This window comes from Gastrolobium bilobum, unplaced genomic scaffold (assembly GCF_033153095.1).
Source record: "Gastrolobium bilobum isolate Gb01-03AN ecotype WA unplaced genomic scaffold, APGP_CSIRO_Gbil_v1 utg11591, whole genome shotgun sequence".
In the NCBI taxonomy this organism is placed as follows: domain Eukaryota; kingdom Viridiplantae; phylum Streptophyta; class Magnoliopsida; order Fabales; family Fabaceae; genus Gastrolobium; species Gastrolobium bilobum.
In genome coordinates this window covers 63,616-77,604 of record NW_026899902.1, presented here as the reverse complement: position 1 = coordinate 77,604, position 13,989 = coordinate 63,616, and the positions used below count along the sequence as shown (strand labels likewise).

Genomic DNA, 13,989 nt, shown 5'->3' with positions numbered 1-13,989 from the left:
ATACCGTGAGCAGTTGTCGTCTTTCAAGCGAAGATTTTCCGGAAGATGTGCTTGCTATTCCCAGAACAAACCACAACCTCCTTCTCAACAATGGCAACACATTTGTTCATCGGGTATACTCATCTCATTAGGACACGATAAAGAAAGGGTAAAAAAGTCACCAAATTTATGTTTAATTTTCCCTACAAACCGGATTCGAGGAATACTTCCCTTTTTGTGGTATTTGTATATGGTATTTGGGTTAACAATTTACACTACAATAAAAAGTCTAGGTAAATAGGATTCATTGGGAAAAAAAAAATTGCTTTTTTTATACCAAACAAAGATATCTTAGAATCCCAATCAGGCTTTTTCAGGATTCTAAAAAAAGCATGTCTAGCAAACGCCCCCTAAGTACTTTCTTAGTTGTTCACATATTAACGAAGGATTTTCCCCCCTTTTTGTTTGTGTATACGTTTTACATTAAAAACACAAGTAACAACAAATACTGATTGATTAACTCTTTCGTCCCCTTTTAAAACTAATTTATCATTTTGCCTCCCTTAGACTTTGTATCAATATGTTCTTATTTGACCAATACTGTTTGATCAATTTGTCCATTTACTTGATTGAGTATAGGTCAAATATTGATCAAACAGGAACATATTAATTTATAATTAAGCAAAGAGCAAAATAATAAAATTTAAATAGGGACAAAATGCATGAGCCCAACAAATGCACAACTTAGAATTTAGGAGAATACTGCGGCAAAATGACAAAACGTAAGGGACCAGTAAAATACAAAATTCCATTGCAAAATGGGTTATTGGGACCACTGCAAGTTTCAAATCAAACAATGGGGACAACATTGTACTTATGATCTTGTGTATTTTTTGGTCATTGAAAGACTCCATCTATTGTCCTATAAATGTGTAGGTAAGTGGTTGAATTTCTATGTAGAATCTAACACCACCAAACTCATTTTTCTGTCCCCAATAAGAACTGTAGGAAGCGAGGTTGTCATATAAAGAAAGAACTGAACGTGTCAACATCTATGGAGAGGAGCAGGATATAGGTCTGGTAACTGATATCGTACACGATCATTATGCGGAAATGGTCCCTCCTACATCCATAAAACTATAATTACTACATTTTTGGAGGAGAAAAAAAAGAGAGAGGAGCATAGTTCCAAATGAGTTGGTGTGAAGGAAAACAAGAAGAAAACCAAATATGTTACCTAACATTAATGTTCACGAGGAAAGACTCACGTTAAATAATAAATCAAACCAAATTAAGCAGTTGGGAAGAAAGTACCTCTTCTAAGTTTATCTGGAATGGCTTCACAAAGTCCTCAAACATTACTGGAGACAGTCCCTTCAATTTTTCTTCAACCTCCTATGGATGCGTACAACAGAAGATACTTAAAACCGTAAACATATCATATAAATTTTCATAAAAGAGAGAAAAAAGGAGAATATATATATATATATATATATATATATATATATATATGTATATATATATAATCAGGCCAATAGCTTCAATCTAGAACAGAAGGGAAAAATAGACTTTGATCAAAAACTCTACGACTGGTCAACAGTTTGATTCTTCCCACTCCCATTCTTCACAACTAAATTAAATTTATCACCAAGGTAAAGTAGGCTCATGCACTATCCACACTTTTTAACACCAAAGCGCTCTTGCATGAGACAAAATGTGAGATAAACCATTCCTAAGCCTCATTCGAACAACTTAAACTTTTGAGATAATTAGTCTTTGACATGCGGGAAGCATAAGTATTATTTATTACAAGAATACATGATAGTGCCATGATGGACAAAACAAAACAAAATATAATTATACTTCAATCACTTCCTCTCTCCAATGAAAGAAAGGAAAGAAAAACTGACAGCAGAAATAGGAGCATAGCATACCAATCCAGTTATTCTGGATCTCTCCAATAGTTCCCTTGCAATCATGTCCAGGATGTGCCTATTATCCCTCAAAGCATTCATTGCAAGTTCTTCGGTTTCTTCAATGTACTGTCATGACATATCAAACAAACAACTTAAAATCATAGTACATGTAAAAAAACACTCCCCATTAAAATTCGTCTAGAGAGGGTAAGGGTGAGAACAATCCTTGTACGCAGCCTTACTCTTGCATATTTACAAGGAGGCTGTTTCAAGGATTCAAACTCGAGGCCTTTCAATCACAAAGAAACAGTTTTATCACTGCTCCAGGCTCGTCCTCTTTAAAATCATTGTATATGTACTGACAAAAAAAATTGAAGTACGGTGATCACATCATAAGCCATTACTTCATGTAAAGAACCATTTCAACCCAAAACCTTAAGGTGTTGGGTGAGGGCCTTTTTAATAGTTTATATTATTCTCTAACACACCCCTTTACGCAAGAGCCCTTTGGGCTTAAAGGTGGATATTACACAAGCCCAATTTTTGGTTCACCTTGTGAATATTTTAATTCCAATAGAAAGCGGGGGAGGTGAGGATCGAACACGTGACCTTGTGGTCAAGGAAGCTCTGATACCATGAAAAGAACTCATTTCAACCAAAAACCTTAAGGTGTTGAGTGAGGATTTTTTTAATGATTTATGTTATTCTCTAACACTTCATATCATCATTCAAAACATGATTACTTTACTACACAGTTCCAATTAAAAGGTTACAAATATCTCTAGACAGCTGACTAGCAATAAGAAAATCAATTCCTTTAACAGAGGGAAATTTCAAAATTTTAAACAAATATGTTCTACTTTTTATAATATTTATTTTCCTCTTGATTGTTTAGCGCCAAAAGCAAAAATCTCATCATGATTGGTCCTCTCTTTCTTCACCTTGTATACAAATATATCATGTTCATGTTATGTCATCTTTTGTGTCAACATCTGTATAAAATGAAACACGTTACATACAACAGAAGGCTTTTTAGATTCAAGAGTGAAGAATTTGCATAGGCTTATAGCTCCTTCCAAATGCAATACAAGAAAAAAAGAAAGAAAGCAAATCAGAATTACCCTTGTCAACTCCCGTGTAAAGAGCTCAGACACCTCTACTGTCATATTAGCAGGAATTACTTGAGGATCGTCCCACTGAATATGAATGAAGAGAAAATAAAATTGTATTACTTTCACATTACAGAGAGGTAACATTGTTATTTTTACTACTTCAAAGAAGGAACATACTCTATATCTTATTAACTCGCCATCTGGATTGTCTGGTCGATCAGCTAACCCAACCCTTTTTGTTAAAGCTATTAGCCCCAACCTTGAATTTTGAGGGCTGATTACCATCTCTCTAGCAATCTGAAAACAAATTTCAGTGAGAGAGGCAAACTAACTAAAACCAAAATAAGTATATCATCATTTATTATACACCCAAGAAGATGGAATCATCCAAATCAATAAAACAAGTTTACTGATAAAAATATCCACATTATATGCATGTAAAGAAAGACATATACTAAGCTACTAGGATTGGTCTAGTAGTGAGAGGTTTGAGTAGTTTACAAGAAGTTATAGATTCAAATCTTAGTGCGACCATTATATCAAAAAATAAAAAATAAAAAATAAAAATATGTAAAGATCACCCTCAGGCATAAAATATATTTAAGCAGCAAGCCCTCACGGCCAACACCCGCCTCCCCTCGAATAAATAAATAAATAAGACATCTTAATAAAGGAAGTGATGATGTGGGTGCATTACAACTCAGCAGTGATCATAAGAATTAGGATTAAACTTATTTTAATTCAATAACTACTTGGATATGAGCAAATGAGATGAAGTAGGTAGGAATCAGTTGGTTCATTTGTAAAGAACCAATTCAACCCAAAAGCTTAATCTGGTAGGTGAGAGCCTTTTTAAAGGTTTATACTATTCTCTAACATGCCCTTACACACGAGAGCCCACTGAGCTTGAAGGGTGGACAATACACAGACCTGCCTACTTGTGCTAAGAAAATTTCACAAGAAAAAGTGGGAGGGCCGGTGAGAATCGAACCCGGACACGAGATTCTGATACCATGTAAAGAACCAATTCAACCCAAAAACTTAAGCGGATAGATGAGGGTCATTTAAATGGTTTATACTATTCTTGGTTCCGTTGCCGAGACCAACAAATATATATATATATATATATATATATATATATATATATATATATATATATATATATATATTAAAAGATGTAAAACAAAGTTTTTTGAATTGATACATTTGATTTTGTAAAGAACCTTGGGATACACCACCCCAAAAGCTAGCTCAAAGGGTGGGAGTGCCCAAGACCTTATAAAAGTCACATTAGTTGCCCATACAATCAATGTGGGACTATATATCTCAACACTCTCCCTCACGCCTAGAAGGGTGGAATTGCACAGGCTCAATTTTTGGTTGTGCTTTTTATTTTAATTCCACTTGAAAGTGGGGGGCCGTGAGAATCGAACTTGTGACCTTATAATCACTCAAGCTCTGATACCATGGAAAGAACCTTGGGATAGATTTACACTCATAAGGGTATTTATACAAGAGTAAATGGAAAAAAAATGGATAAGAATGACTCAACAATGAGTCATCAGCCTTATCTTATAAAAGCAAATTCAAAATCCAAATTCCTATTAAAGGAAAAAATCAATCACTAATAAAAGTAGAAAGATCCTAATCCTAATTTTCTACACTCCCCCTCAAGTTGGGAGGTAAATGTTGATCATTCCCAACTTGCCAATCAGGTCTTCAAAGGCTGGCCGGTGTAAGCCGTTAGTGAGGATATCTGCAGTCTACTCTTTGGTAGGAATATACATCATACACACACTTTTATCATCTAGTTTTTCTTTGATAAAATGGTGATCAACCTCAACATGTTTTGTTCTGTCATGGTGAACTGGATTTTGAACAATACTAACAGCAGCCTTATTATCACAATACACTCTAACAGGTAGGGAAAAAGACATCTTCAATTCCTCAAGGAGTCTTCTTAACTAAATTCCTTTGCAAATACTATGGACTAAAGCCCGAAATTCTACTTCTGCACTGCTCTGGGCAACAACTGTTTGTTTCTTACTTCTCCAGGTCATAAGATTTCCCGAAACATAGGTACAATATCCTGAAGTTGATCTTTGGTCCAATGCAGAGCCAGCCCAATCTGCATCTGTATATGTTTCAAGCATCGTCTTGTGTTCTCTTTTAAAGAACAATCCTTGACCAAGAGTGTTTTTGAGGTACTTAAGAATTCTATAAACTGCACTCAGGTGTTTTTCCTTAGGAGAATGCATGAATTGACTAACCATGCTAACTGCAAATGCAATATCAGGCCAAGTGTGAGATAAGTAGATCAACTTCCCCACCAATCTCTAGTATTGCTCTTTGTCAACTTCTTTCCCATTTCAATTCCCAATTTAATATTTGGTTCAACTGGAGTCTCTACTGGCCTGCACCCAAGCATTCCTGTTTCTTGTAACAAGTCTACAATATATTTCTTCCGAGTTAAAGAAATCTCTGCCTTACTTCGAGCAACCTCCATGCCTAGGAAATACTTGAGAGATCCAAGATCTTTCAATTCAAACTGATCAGCTAAACATTTCTTCAAAGAGCTTATCTCCCCACAATCATTATCTGTGACAACTATGTCACCAAAACAATGAGAACAACAATTTTACCATCATTAGAATATTTTAAAAATAAAGTGTGACCAGTCTAAGCTTGGAGGAATCCTCTTCCTTTAATAGCTTGAGTAAACTTCTCAAACCACTCTCTAAGGGATTGTTTAAGACCAAAAAGAGACTTATTCAACTTGCATACTGAACCGTCTCCCTTTTCAAAACCAGGTGGTGGATCCATATAAACTTCATGTAGATCACCATTCAAGAAAGTATTCTTTACATCTAATTGTTGCAATGGCCAATCAAGATTGGCAACAAGTGATAGAAGAACTCGGATAGTGTTAAGCTTGGCAACAGGGCAAATGTCTCCTAATAGTCTATCCCATGAGTCTGAGTGAATCCTTTAGCAACCAATCTAGCCTTATACTTGTTGATGCTGTTATCTGCATTAAACTTTATTGTGAACACCCGATTGCAACCTACAGTTTTCTTTCCTCTAAGTAATGTTACGGACTCCTAAGTTCCATTTTTGTTGAGCATCCATTTCTTCAAACATTGCATTCCTCCATTTTGGATCATCAAGTGCTTCTTGGATTTTTTTGGTATTTTTGTACAGTCTAACATAGTGTCGAAAGCACGAAAATCGGGGGACAACATTTTATACGTGAAATGATGAGAAATAGGATAAGCAATACAAGATCTAGTACCTTTTCGAAAAGCAATAGGCACATCTAGGTCAGCTTTATCAGTGTTGCTGGAACTAAGACTTAAGTCAAAATCCTGACAGTCTAGAGGCTCCTGAGGTGATTTGCGCCTTCTATAAAACTTTCCTCATTTACCACGAGGATCTCCATTCTCTGGCACAATAACCCCCTATCTTTTGCGCAAAGACTCCCCCTGTCTCCAACAGCAAAGGCAAAACAACAAAATTGTTTGATTTCCAAGACTTATCTTCATCTACCCCAATAGACTTCCCCTGAAGAGAAGTCGAAAGAAAAAAGAATTGTCTCTAATCAAATGTGACATCTATAGAAACAAAGACCTTACAAAGAGAATGTGAGTAAAACTTGTAGCCCTTTTGGTTAGGAAGATATCCTATGAAGACACATTTAATAGACTTAAGATCGAGCCTAGACCTTTGATGGGAAGGAACATGTACAAAAGCAACATAACCAAACAACTTGAGAGGAAGGGAAGAATGAGCCCGGAAAGAAGAAAAGGTGTAAGATAAGATAAAGGAGACTGAAAATTTAGGACACTAGAAAGGCATGGTAAAGACAAGAGCTCAAGCAACTTCAAGGAGATGTCTATTTTTTCTTTCAGCCACCCCATTTTGTTGAGGGGTGTTAGGACAAGAACTTTGGTCAAGAATACCATACTGGGTGAGATAGTCTCCAAGAACAAAATTAAAACACAAGTATAGATAGAAAACTTGGCAACACAATGTAATCCAGAGGTAAGTTTGCTGATAGAGATGAGATTACAAGTAAGAGAGAGAACATGAAGGAATGTGTTCAAAAATTTTAATGGATCCCATTCCAGCAATCGTAGAGAAGCTGTCATCGGCTGTTCTTATTCGCAATTGTTGATAGTAAGGGGTATAAGAACAAAACAAGATTACATTACCTGTCATATGATCAGAAACCCCTGAATCAAGAATCCACTGACTACTATTATCAACATGGAACGTTGTACCTTGTTAGACCACAAAACTGGTGATTTGCAATGCCAAACTTTTTTCAAACTGCGTGTTGGATGCAGCGGAAGGGACAGGTGAAGCCATGAGAGAAGACAAAATTTACCCATAAAAGTCGCCGGAAAAAAAAAAAAAAAAAGTCACCGAATATTTTTTCTGTCGGTGATGACCAGTTGGGTTCAGCTTAGAATTTGATTCTGCGGTGACTGATGCCCTCACTCTGGTGATTAGACCTTCGCAGATGAAGATTCCGGCATAAAACTACAAGGTTTTTTTTTAGGGGGGGTGAACAGTATCAGCATGAACAATAACCGAAAAAAATTAAAAAAACTGAAGGGGTTTTGCAGAGGTTGGTTGGTGTTTGGATAGTATTCGGACTAGTTTCAGCCTTTGAGGATGGCTGATTTAGGGTAGGAAAAAACCTGTTCTTGATACCATATTGAAAGATGTAAACCAAAGAGTTTTTTGAATTGATACATTTGATTTACACTGATAGGAGTATTTATACAAGAGTAAGGGCCTGTTTGGTGTGGTGTATAAGGCCTGATAGTATAAGCTTATACTATACGTTATGATATTTTCAATTGTTTGGTGTGACCATCGTATAGTATAAGCTTATACAACATGAACCCTTTATACATCAAAATGATGTATAACTTAATCCGGCCTAGGAGTGGTGGATTAGGCATGATAAGGGATTGATGTATTAATATTGCTTGCAAGTACAATTCCCAAGAACTAATATATCATTTCAATATTTATATATTAAAATAATTTTTTTTAATATATTAATTTTTAAAATATTGGAGGATATTATCTTATACAATATCATACCAAACGCTGGATAGTATTAAAATTTAATCAGGTCTTATACAATCAGGTCTTATACTATCAGGTCTTATACTATCAGGTCTTATCATATACTATGATGCACCAAACATGCCCTAAATGAGAGAGAAAAAAATGGATAAGAACGACTTAGCAATGAGTCATCAGCCTTATCCTATAAAAGCAAATTCTAAATTCAAATTCTTATTAAAGGAAAAAATCAATCACTACTAAAAGTGGAAAGATCCTAATCCTGATTTTCTACATCATTGAATGTGAATAATTGTTTTATATTTTATATAAAAAGAAAATTATGAATAAAGAGGTTTAGACATCCTCACAAAAACAACAAAAAGGAGAAAAACTAGAACCTAGGAGATGGGATCATGAGACATCAATTCAATCTCTCTGCATGCCAGACAAAGAAACACTGCTAGAAAGCCCATGAGCAGAATACAAAAGGGAGGCTAAAAAAAACACCCTTATCCCAAATAAAGTGGAGACAAATCCTTAAATTCTAGCATTCCTCTCCAACCGTAAACACCATAAACCCACAAAGAATGCATTTCCACATATACTTTTCTTCTTGGCAAGAGCCACAACCTCTAAAATTAATTAAAAGAAACCAATGCAAGTACATAGTAGCTGCAAAGATAGACCAATACTCCTAAAATATCCCAAACAACTTATTTCAAAGAAAAGCAGCAGCAGAACAATGCAAAAAGAGATGAGCTTCGGTTTCCGGACTAGATCTGCTCAAAACACTTATGTTGAGAAACAAAGCAGTGAGAGGTCTGTGCTTTTGTAACATGTAGTTAGTTAAAATCCTGTTAAGAACAGTAGTTCAGACAAAAGATTTGACCTTAGATGGAGCTGTAGATTTCTGTATGGGTTTACAAAAAAAAATAAAAAAAATTTATCTCTATTAGGAGAATGAGAAAAGAACAGGAAATGTTGAGAAAAGATAGAAGATAACAAGGGAATTCAATGGACGCACAGAATAACCCAACCCACGCTGCCTTCCCCTTCTCCCTCTCTCTCTCTCCTTTTAAACACAGTGTCTAACTATATTCACACCTTCCTCGCTTCTCTCTTATAATGACCCTAACCTATAATTAAATGAATTAAAGTCACCTTCGATGAAAAAGAGTAAAAATAATAGTGTTGGGGTAAAAATGCAGGTAAACAAAGTTACCCAAAAAGTAAAAGTAAAATTATAAATATTAACACAAAAATATTCTGGACTAGTGTGTAAAAATGGAATAAGAGATAAGTGAGTGGAGTAGATAAGTTTATACTCATTGGGTTAGTTTGAACTCACTTAAATAAACAAAACACTCTCTCTCCCCCTCATTTCTTCTTCCTGTCGATAGAGCCCCCTACCCCATTACATGAAAGCTTGAAATTTTCCAAAAATCATAAAGAGAGCTAGAGACATCCAAATCACTTAGGGTGTGTTTGGTTGGAGGTTTTTGAGGAGATTGATAGACAAATGTGAAGTGGGGAAATTGGATGTCCATATTTGGTTGAGAGAGGTTCCTAATTTAGGTACCTAAATTCCTTTGCTAGCAAACCACCTTATCTAGCATTTTGAAGCAAGAAAGCATGCCAAAGAAACCCTTTTCTGATGTGGTTTTCTTAGTTAGCTATGCATTTGGGTATACTGTGTAATAAGGAAAAGACTATTTTTTATGGGTAAAGGGCAGCAAGGCTTATCAACATTTTTTAAAAACAAGGATATTTTTGTAATATCACATTTTTTTCCCATCTATATTTTACCAAAAGCCAAACATAGATTTACAAAAGTAAATTTCCCCGGTAAAATTTTTCCCTACCAAACAACTTTTTTTACATTTTCCTACAAAACTCATTTCCCAACCATTTCCCTACTAATCACATTTCCCTATGAATCACAAAAATTTCTCCTCAACCAAACGCCCCATTAGTTCCAAAGCCAAAAGTGTGTCAAATCCTCTCCTCTTCAAAGCCAAACCATCATTTTCAAGTGGGGAGTTGTATGGAGTGAGATACCACCCCTCTACCATTTCATTTTTTTAAGAAATTTGGATGATTTGAGTGTTTTGGGAACAATGGAGCTTGGGATTTACCTTCCCTAATATTCTAGCATGATTTATGGTAAGTTTTCCCTACTCCAACTTCATTTCTATCAGTGATATACACTCAGGTCTATGTTACTTATTTAATTGCATCTCTTTTGTTTATTTGATGTAATTAAATAAGTAACATCATGGACATTATTTTGAGACCCGATGGTTATGAGATAGCCTATGCCAAGGATGGCTGCACAATATGTTTCATCTATGTTGTTTTGTGATTGGAATATGTTTAAACTGTTAATCAGGTGGAAATTATCATGGTGGGAAAGATCCCCAGTGGTCCAAAATACAGACGAAATGCCATCCCTTTTATTTTGGCCATGGAAGTGATGAAATTTGCAATACATAAAGAAAAAGAAAAAGTTGACCAGTTAGCTTCCGCATTTAATTTTTAAAGTTTATTGCGCTTATTATCATATGAATGTTAATTAATCGGCTGCAGATGGGACGTTACATTTTATGGTATCAGAGCAGTTTTGAAAAGGGAATTCCTTGATGTATTGCAATAACTGTGTTGTTTACGAGTGACTTTTAGGTTTTACTATGATAATGCATGTGTAACCACTTAGTGTAGGCCTAATCAACTCATTCATTTGTGTAACATATGCAGAGTTACGGTTCCTCCTAGGAGCCCGCAACAAATGACGATCAGACAGATCCTACCTTAGCTGCTTTGGTGAGACCCTGGAATAATAAGGGGGCCACATCAGGACAGCCTGATCCTATAGTTGTTGCTTTGGATGGAGTGCAGCAGGAGTTGGCTACTAGTAGGCAAGCTAATGAGAATTTAATGAAGACAAATCAAGATGTAATTGTTGTCAATCAACTTTTGATGAACCAAATGATGGCCAAGTTGAGAGCTATAAAAGATGGTAAAGCAGGGAACCAGCCCCCACCACTGCCACCACCTCCTCCGCCACATACACCCATTCCATCTTCACATACTCTCCATGTAGAGCTTGGGGATGGAGAGGGCGAGGCTAGTCATCATGGTGGTGCTATTATTCAAACTGGGCTGCGATATGTACACACGGTTGCAATGGATAATGCTGAGGCCAAAGAGAGACGACTAAATGCTTTCAAGAAGCATCAGCCGCCTACTTTTGAGGGTGGTTAAGACCCTATTGTTGCTGCTACATGGTTGCAGGATCTAGAGAGAATTTTTAGGGTGATGGAGTGTTTGAATAACCAGAGACTGTTGTATTCCACCTATATGCTGAAAGGTGATGCCACTGATTGGTGGCTAAATACTTCTCGCCCATTGGAGCTGCAGGGTTATGCCATTACTTGGCCTTTGTTTGAGAGGTACTTTCTTGACAGGTACTTTCCCCGAGATTCTAGGGAAAGGAAGGAAGGTGAATATAATGATCTTGTGCAGAGTAAGATGTATGTTGATGAATATCTGGCCAAATTTAATCAGTTGGCTAAGTATGCGCACTTCAGGAGGGCTATGCCAAATTCTGAGTCTCTAGCTACAAAGTTTCAGATAGACTTGAACGATAGAATTGCAGAAAGTCTTACATGTTGTGGTTCCAGAGATTTTCCCACTTTAATTAATAAATGCAGGGCTGTAGAGGATATCCACAGGAGGCGAAAGAACAGAAATTCTAAAGAGTCTGACTTTAGAAAGTCTAGTGGTTCTAACTATTGGAAGGATAAGAAAGCTAATGACAAGAATAAGAAATTGCAGGTTAATCAATCCTCTGATAAATTCAAGAAGTTAGGTGTACCAAGGGGCACCTATGTCAGGCCGTCTACTGTTGTTCCTAAATGCACTGGTTGTGGTAGAGAGCACAGAGGACCTTGTGCCTTGGGCCAGCTTATTTGTTATAAATGTGGCAAGACTGGCCACTACTCCAGAGAGATGTCAGGGTTGCTCCTCTTCAGATGATTCCTACTCCAGTTGTCCCTGAGTTTCAGACTGTAGGACGAATGTATGCTATTACTCAGCTTTCTCAAGAACATTCATTCAAACATTCATCCTTTGGCAAAGTGAATATTTCTCCATAGGAATTCAGATTACCTATATGCTTGAGGAAAAGAAGCACTGAGGTAAGTCATTTAATTGTAAATTTCTTCTTGACCTTTTTGAAGGTCTGTGCTGGGAAACTGGGATACCAGCATGTCTCTTTTTCTTGGAAATTGAGAGTAAGTTGAGAACCCTTGTGTGATAGGGTTTCGGAATCCTATAGGGTTAGGGTTTCGTACTGGGAAACTAGGATACCAGTTTGCGAATTTGTGTAAGGGGTAGACTAGGAAACTAGGATACTAGAGAACTCTTTGTACACAAGTTTTATAGTGGAGTTGCCCGTCGAATTTCAGTATTCGGTTTCAGGGCCCGTGGTTTTTCTTCCCTATTGGGTTTTCCACGTAAAAACTATTGTGTTAATATCTCTGTATCCTTATCTTGATTTATTGCTTTGAGTTAATTTTTAATTAGCGAATTATTTTTATAAAACTCAATTCACCCCCCCCCCCCCCCCCCCCCTCTTGAGTTCATCTGGGACCAACAATTGGTACCAGAGCTGTGTTCTCTTATTTGTGCAGGTAACCCCTGAAGAGTAGATCCCAAGATGAACCCAATGGAAAATATCAAGGAAGGATTCTCTACACAAAGACCTCCTCTATTTGAAGGAAAGTTATACAATTACTAGAAGAACAGAATGGAAATTTTCATCAAAGCTGACAACTACCTAGTTTGGAACGTGATTGAAAACGGAGACTTTCAGATCACAAAGAAAGATGAAAACGAAAAAATTATTCCCAAGCCCACTGCTGAATACACTGATGGAGATTGGAGAAAGCTAGAATTCAATGCACAAGCTAAGAAAATTCTTCACTGTGGCCTTGGAACACAAGAATACAACCAGGTAATGGGATGCAAAACAGCTAAGCAAATGTGGGATCACCTAGAGGTAACTCATGAAGGAACCAATGAGGTAAAGCAATCTAAAATTGATCTCTTAATGCATCAATATGAATTATTTACCATGAAACCAAAAAAGTCAATTAGAGATATGATTACACGCTTTACTAATATTGTAAATGAGTTAAATGCCTTAGGCAGAGAAATCATAGTTGAAGAACAGGTCAGAAAATTTCTAAAAAGTCTTCCAAGAGAAGGTTGGATGCCTAAAGTCATTGCCCTGCAAGAGACTAAAAATTTCAAAATCTTCAACTTAGAGCAACTGGCAGGATCCTTGATGACCTATGAGATGCAACTAGAGTCTCACAAAAAGGATGATGTGAGAATGAAGGATAAAGGTATAGCTCTTAAAGCTCAATGCAAGGAGGCTAATGATGATTCAGATGATGAGGAAGAAATCATTATGCGTATGCGAAAATTCAGAAAATACTTCAAGAACCCAAAATAAAATGGGAGCTCAAGCAACAAGCAGGTAAAATTCAAAAACTCATCTTTTAAAACTAATGATGGCTGCTTTAAGTGAGGTAGAACAGATCACAGGGTCAAGGATTGTCCTGGATTTGAGCAAGAAGTCAAGATAGAGAATAAGGAAAAAGAACACAAAAACTTTAAGAATAAAAAATTCAAGAAAGCAATGATGGCTGCTTGGAGTGACTCTGAATCAGAAGAAGAAGGCTCTGAAAGCAGTGAGGCAGAAGCAAAAATTTGTCTTATGGCTGGAACTGACTCTGAAGATGAAGACCATGAGGTAAATTTTCTTGAACTAAGATCATCCATGCATAAGTTGTCCAAGAAGCATTTAATACAAGAGTTGGATTTTGTAATAGATG

At 36.4% G+C, this 13,989-nt stretch overlaps 1 protein-coding gene across 1 annotated transcript in view; it reads right to left on the bottom strand.

The window, feature by feature from the left end:
- Positions 1–737: 737 nt before the first annotated feature.
- LOC133294135 (ATP-dependent zinc metalloprotease FTSH 12, chloroplastic) overlaps positions 738–13,989 on the bottom strand; it is a 43,730-nt gene continuing 30,478 nt past the window's right edge. Inside the window, exons 15-19 of the mRNA XM_061492788.1 lie at positions 3,185–3,304; positions 3,017–3,091; positions 1,914–2,021; positions 1,294–1,374; positions 738–1,102 (exon numbers count right to left, since the gene is read on the bottom strand). Of these exons, the coding sequence (XP_061348772.1) occupies positions 1,025–1,102; positions 1,294–1,374; positions 1,914–2,021; positions 3,017–3,091; positions 3,185–3,304 (462 nt within the window). The 3' untranslated portion in view covers positions 738–1,024. The remainder of the gene's footprint in view (positions 1,103–1,293; positions 1,375–1,913; positions 2,022–3,016; positions 3,092–3,184; positions 3,305–13,989) is intronic.